Source organism: Nerophis lumbriciformis, linkage group LG21 (genome assembly GCF_033978685.3).
Source record: "Nerophis lumbriciformis linkage group LG21, RoL_Nlum_v2.1, whole genome shotgun sequence".
Taxonomy (NCBI): domain Eukaryota; kingdom Metazoa; phylum Chordata; class Actinopteri; order Syngnathiformes; family Syngnathidae; genus Nerophis; species Nerophis lumbriciformis.
In genome coordinates, this window is record NC_084568.2 from 25,227,501 (window position 1) to 25,235,000 (window position 7,500).

General features: G+C 35.3%; 1 protein-coding gene across 2 annotated transcripts in view; it reads left to right on the forward strand.

The window, feature by feature from the left end:
• The window catches only part of efna3b (ephrin-A3b), a 346,280-nt gene that overhangs the window by 294,949 nt on the left and 43,831 nt on the right, over window positions 1-7,500 (forward strand). For both annotated transcript variants that reach the window (XM_061982582.1, XM_061982581.1), the window contains exon 3: window positions 6,502-6,794. In XM_061982582.1, the coding sequence (XP_061838566.1) occupies window positions 6,502-6,794 (293 nt within the window). The remainder of the gene's footprint in view (window positions 1-6,501; window positions 6,795-7,500) is intronic.

A 7,500-nucleotide genomic window follows, 5' to 3' on the forward strand; every position in this document is an offset into this window, starting at 1 on the left:
TTCAGTTTTGAACTGAACGGAACTTTTTGTAGTGAGCTATGGGAGGAATTAAAAATCAATCTAAGTCATGGGGTCAAACTGTTGGGTTGTGACAGTGAAAAATGTCTGAAAAATAATAGCACAGGTAATATAGCAGGGGTGCACGTTTGTGACACGCTTTCACCCCCTTGTGTGGTTCAGGAGTGTTAGGGTTAATGTTACCTAACCTCTACACATAAACTCTTGCTTTTGTCCTACTTTCCTTTTCAACTCGGGTTGATTAAATAACGACTGCATGTCTGCATTGCACAATGTTTGAAAGCCAGGGCCAGAAATACAGACTTTGGAGGAGAAAGGTGTGGCAGGACGAGGACGGATGCTCAACATCTTTATCTGATCATGTTCATATAAAAAAAAAAGGGACATGGAGGGAATAGCTTGAAGAGAGCAAGTGGGAGGTGATGGAGGCAGGAAGACAGTGTTTCGATCTTCATTTAATAATTGAATGATAATCTCCCTGGAGACCTGACCTAGAAGCAGCAAGGAGGGGAAGAGAGCAGCGTTGGGCTGCAGGGTGACACGCTGCTGCCCCTTTGTGGCTTTGCACTGCAACGTTTCTTCCATCTGAGTGTGCATTGGTGGCATCTACTTGATTTTCAACAGATATTGAGGCTCTAAGACAGGGGTGTCCAAAGTGCGGCCGGGGGTCATTTGCGTCCCGCAGACAGTTTTGTTGGCCCACAGCATATTGTCTGGAAAAAATTTAAGGCGAAAAAGCTGAAATGTTCAAACGAATCATTAATAACAATACACTTTGTCACCTATAACACAAAGTTGACACAAATTGTTGTCTTTAAATATATATAATATCTGTTTTCAGCATTTTTGAATTGAAAAATATTAAATTAGCCCCTGCATACTTTTCAGAATGCGGCCCCGGTGGAAAAAGTTTAGACACCCCTGATTTAAAATATTAAAAGCTTTCGTATTAAAAAATAAAATGAGTTAGTTAGTTAATTGATTATTTAGAAAATCTAAATAATACTAATGTATTAATAAATTAGTAAAATTACAACAACAATAATAAACACTGTTGAATGTTTAACTGAACATCAATATTTTCATGCAGGCAGAATTTTTAATAAAATAGGTTATGCAGTTTTTTTTGTTGTTGTTTTTTCAAAATAAAAAAATATCAAAATGGCCCTCGCATACTTTGACTTTTTAGTATGCGGCCCCTTATGGAAAATATCAAAAAGTTTTGTAATTAAAAATTAAATCAGTGTTAATTAATTATTTAGAAAATCTAAATAATACTAATGTATTAATTAATTAATTAATGAATTAGTAAAATTACAACAACAATAATAAACACTGTTGAATGTTTAACTGAAAATCAATATTTTCATGCAGGCAGAATTTTTGATAAAATAGGTTATGCAGTTTTTTTGTTTGTTTGTTTTTTTCAAAATAAAAAAAATATCAAAACGTCCCTCGCATACTTTGACTTTTTTGTACGCGGCCCCTGATGGAAAAAGTTTGGACACCCCTCATCTAAAATATCAAAAAGTTTTTGAATTAAAAATAAAATGAGTTAGTTCGTTAATTAATTAGAAAATATAAATAATACAAATGTATTAGTTAATTAATTAATTAATTTGTAAAATTACAACAACAATAATAAACACTGTTGAATGTTTAACTGAACATCAATATTTTCATGCAGGCAGAATTTTTGATGCAATAGGTTATGCAGTTAAACAATTATAATATTTGTATTATCCTTATTCTATTCTTACAGGGGAAAAAACAACAGTAAAAATTTAAGAAAAAAGAGCAACAAAAATCTGACTTGAATCAGAAAAAAACTGAAATGTTCTAACTAATAGTGAATAATAATATACTTAGTCATCTACTGTATAACACAGAGTTGACCCAAAGTTTTGTCTTTTATACATAAAATACATTTTATGTATAAAAATATACATAAAATAAACATAGTATGTTATTTATTTTTATTTTTACTTTTTCAAAATAAAAAAATATCAAAATGGCCCTTGCATACTTTGACTTTTTAGTACGCGGCCCCTGATGGAAAAAGTTTGGACACCCCGGCTTTAAGAGGAAATAATATATTTCATGATGTCACCCAAACTACACACGCTCATGCAGACACGCAAGCGGACCTTAACCTCCTGTCAAGTTTTTTTTTTTAAGGGCTGATGCTGATATATGAGCTTTACGCCGTGACGTTGATGCTCTGATAATAATAATAATAACTGGGATTTATATAGCGCTTTTCTAAGTACCCAAAGTCGCTTTACATGTAGAACCCATCAATCATTCACACCTGGTGGTGGTAAGCTACTTTCATAGCCACAGCTGCCCTGGGGTAGACTGACGGAAGCGTGGCTGCAATTTGCGCCAACGGCCCCTCCGACCACCATCTATCATTCATCATACAATTCACCGGTGTGAGTGGCACCGGGGGCAAAGGGTGAAGTGTCCCGCCCAAGGACACAACGGCAGCGATTTCTGGATGGTAAGAGGCGGGGGGCGAACCTGCAACCCTCAGGTTTCTGGCACGGTTGCTCTACCCACTACGCCATGCCGCCCTGATGTAAGCATGGCGTCGCCTTCAGGGTGATGTACGAGCGTTGGGGTTAGGGGAGAAGAAGAAAAAGAAGCTGTAGCTCCTGAGAAGCTAGGGCCATATTATCTGCTTTTGTAGTATTAATACATCTGTAAAAATAGCTTAGGTCGGTTTCATCCTAATAAAACACATTGTAAAACATATTTGTATTGTGTGTGAGATTGTCCTAATACGGTTTCATTTAGTCATACTCTTATTAAGGGTTCTAGGTTCAAATAGTTTATTGTCATGTGCACATTAGAAACATGTTTACAATGAAATTCTGTCTTGTCCACATTAGACCACTAATTAAATAGTTTAAGTAAGTAATAAATAAGTAATAAATACAAATATTTTATAAAAAACTTAAATACATAAATTTGCAGAGAAGTTGACAATATGCATATTGTGTAGAAGTGTACAGAAAACACATACACACACACACACACACACACAAACCCCGTTTCCATATGAGTTGGGAAATTGTGTTAGATGTAAATATAAATGGAATACAATGATTTGCAAATCATTTTCAACCCATATTCAATTGAATGCACTACAAAGACAAGATATTTGATGTTCAAACTCAAAACTTTATTTTTTTTTTGCAAATAATAATTTACTTAGAATTTCATGGCTGCAACATGTGCCAAAGTAGTTGGGAAAGGGAATGTTCACCACTGTGTTACATGGCCTTTCTTTTTTTAACAACACTCAGTAAACGTTTGGGAACTGAGGAGACACATTTTTTAAGCTTCTCAGGTGGAATTCTTTCCCATTCTTGCTTGATGTACAGCTTAAGTTGTTCAATAGTCCGGCGGTCTCCGTTGTGGTATTTTAGACTTCATAATGCGCCACACATTTTCAATGGGAGACAGGTCTGGACTACAGGCAGGCCAGTCTAGTACCCGCACTCTTTTACTAGGAAGCCACATTGATGTAACACGTGGCTTGGCATTGTCTTGCTGAAATAAGCAGGGGCGTCCATGGTAACGTTGCTTGGATGGCAACATATGTTGCTCCAAAACCTGTATGTACCTTTCAGCATTAATGGCGCCTTCACAGATGTGTAAGATACCCACGTCTTGGGCACTAATACACCCCCATACCATCACAGATACTGGCTTTTCAACGTTGCGCCTATAACAATCCGGATGGTTCTTATCCTCTTTGGTCCGGAGGACACGACGTCCACAGTTTCCAAAAACAATTTGAAATTTGGACTCGTCAGACCACAGAACACTTTTCCACTTTGTATCAGTCCATCTTAGATGAGCTCAGGCCCAGCAAAGCCGACGGCATTTCTGGGTGTTGTTGATAAACGGTTTTCGCCTTGCATAGGAGAGTTTTAACTTGCACTTACAGATGTAGCGACCAACTGTAGTTACTGACAGTGGGTTTCTGAAGTGTTCCTGAGCACTGGTTCTTGAACCTGGGTTCGATCGAACCCTAGGGGTTCGGTGAGTCGGCCTCAGGGGTTCGGCGGAGCCTCCGCCGCGAAGGTCAAGACACACCCGACTCATCGTGTATACAAAAACTTCTCCCTATCGGCGTATTATGGATGCCCCCAAACAATGTTATCTCTAATTTTCTATATGTGTGAGCAAACGCAAAAATTCTTGAGCATTCAGTGAAGCACATGTGAGCGATGTCAGGCAGCACAGCTGTCCCAAACCTGACTAAATAACAGGTTACATGTTTTATTATTATAATCAAATAACAGCAGTCATTTGCTTGAGATTATTTTCTAATATACTGTAAGTGTTTTGGCCCACTTACAATGACAATAACAAAAAATATTGTTTTTTCATGAGCTGTGTACCAGTATTGTACGTGTGGGTGGAAAACGAAGAAAAAGGAACAGACTTTGCTGTGAAAATTAGGGATGTCCGATAATGGCTTTTTGCTGATATCCGATATTCCGATATTGTCCAACTCTTTAATTACCGATACCGATATCAACCGATATATACAGTCGTGGAATTAACACATAATTATGCCTAATTTTGACAACCAGGTATGGTGAAGATAAGGTACTTTAAAAAAATTTTTATAAAATAAAATAAGATAAATTAAAGACATTTTCTTGAATAAAAAATAAAGTAAAACAATATAAAAACAGTTACATAGAAACTAGTAATGAATGAAAATTAGCAAAATTAATTGTTAAAGGTTAGTACTATTAGTGGCCCAGCAGCACGCACAATCATGTATGCTTACGGACTGTATCCCTTGCAGACTGTATTGATATATTTTGATATATAATGTATTAACCAGAATATTAATAACAGAAAGAAACAACTCTTTTGTGTGAATGAGTGTAAATGGGGGAGGGAGGTTTTTTGGGTTGGTGCACTAATTGTAAGTGTATCTTGTGTTTTTTATGTTGATTTAATAAAAATAAAAAAACGATACCGATAATAAAAAAACGATACCGATAATTTCCGATATGACATTTTAACGCATTTATCGGCCGATAATATCGGCAGGCCGATGTTATCGGACATCTCGAGTGAAAATGACATGAGAGTGGCACTTTCCAAGGTGAAGCCGCACATTTCTGAATCGGCCTCTCAAAGGCAACAACAGAAGTCACACTGATTTGCAGGTGTGTCATTTGTTGTGAGTTCATGCACTGTGTGGGTTTCGTTCTTTGAACAAGGTGATGTTCATGCACGGTTCATTTTTTGCACCATTAAAAAAAAAACATACAACTTTGTCTTGAATTTGAAAAAAAACAAAAAAACATTGTATTTTTCACAAAAGAAGGGTTCGGTGAATGCGCATATGAAACTGGTGAGGTTCGGTACCTCCAACAAGGTTAAGAACCACTGCACTAGGGGAACATATAAGGGCTTGGGTTAGGGTTAGGGTTAGGGTTACGGTTACGAATAAGCAATAATTTTGAGGTTATTGAGGGAAGACTCTTAGTTAATGGCTTACTGGTTGTATAATAAGGCCATGCTGAATAAGGCATTAATAAGTACCTAATGATGACTAATTAAGAGCCAATAAGTTACTAATTTGCATGTTAATAAGAAACTAATTAATGGTGAATATGCTCCCCATATTATATATATATATATATATATATATATATATATATATATATATATATATATATATATATATATATATATATATATATATGTGCATATATATATGTATATATATATATATATATGTATATATATATATATATATACATATATATATATATATATATATATATATATATATATATATATATATATATATATGTGCATATACATATACATATATGTGCATATTGTGTAAACGTGGACAGAAAACACACACACACGCACGCACGCACACCCACGCACACACACATCTAAAGAAATACAAATATTTTGTAAAAAATAAATACATATATGTGCAGAGAAGGTGACAATGTGCATATTGTGTAAGAAAATGGAGAAACAAAGAAATACAAATATTTTCGAAAGGTATAGAAAAAAATAATAATAACAAATAATGTGCAGAGAAGGTGACAATGTGCATATTGTGTAAATTAAAAAAATATATATATATATAAATCTTTTGTTAAAAATTACAAAAATAAATAATACATGTGCAGAAAAGATGACAATGTGCATATATTTTCTAAAACAAACAAATAAATAACTAAATTCCTGTGCAGAGAAGGTGACAATGAGCATAATGTGTAAAAAGAGGGGAAAAAAATAAGTCCAAATATTTTCTTAGATAAATAAATCCATCGCCAGAGAAAGTAACAATGTGCATATTGTGTAAAAGAAAAAAAAAGACATCCAATATTTTATTGAATAAATAAATACATGTGCAGAGAAAGTGACAATGTGCATATTGTGTACTGATATTTATGATTCTGTTCTTCTCTGTGTGTCCAGTCTGCGCCGTGAGGGCTACACCATGCAGGTGAATGTCAACGACTACCTGGATATCTACTGTCCCCACTACAACGACAGCCAGCGCATGGTGGGCACCAGCGAGCAGTACGTGCTCTACATGGTCAGTTACCGTGGTTACAGGAGCTGTGACCCCCAGATGGGCTTCAAGAGGTGGGAGTGCAACCGGCCCCACGCCCCCCACGCACCCATCAAGTTCTCAGAGAAGTTCCAACGCTACAGCGCCTTCTCGCTGGGCTACGAGTTCCACGTCGGACAGGAGTATTACTACATATGTAAGTGGAATCGAACGCAGATAGGGATGGGCGATACGGCCTAATATCAATATCGCAATATATATTGCAGTTTCATGTGATAACAATATATATATATATATATCACAATATATTATTTAGTATATAAAATATACAGAATTATAAAAAAAATGGGTTACAAAAGCTCCTAATTTGGCCGTTGATGAATGCAGTAACATATTACGTAATTTCCGGGTATTATTATTATTCTATTTGCTAATTTACTGTTAATCTCTGGTTACTTTCTGTTGTGACATGGATCCATCTACACATCAAAAATTCTTCTGTTGTTTGGATACTTTACATTAGTTTTGGGCGATACTCCAAATTTGGGTAGCAATCTGATACCACGGGCAGTATCGGTCATACCTAGGGATGTAACGATAAACAGTATCAATAATAACTAGGGATGTCCGATAATGGCTTTTTGCTGATATCCGATATTCCGATATTGTCCAACTCTTTAATTGCCGATACTGATATCAACCAATACCGATATCAACCGATATATACAGTCGTGGATATAACACATTATAATGCCTAATTTGGACAACCAGGTATGGTGAAGATAAGGTACTTTTAAAAAAAATTAATAAAATAAGATAAATAAATTAAAAACATTTTCTTGAATAACAAAGACAGTAAAACAATATAAAAACAGTTACATAGAAACTAGTAATTAATGAAA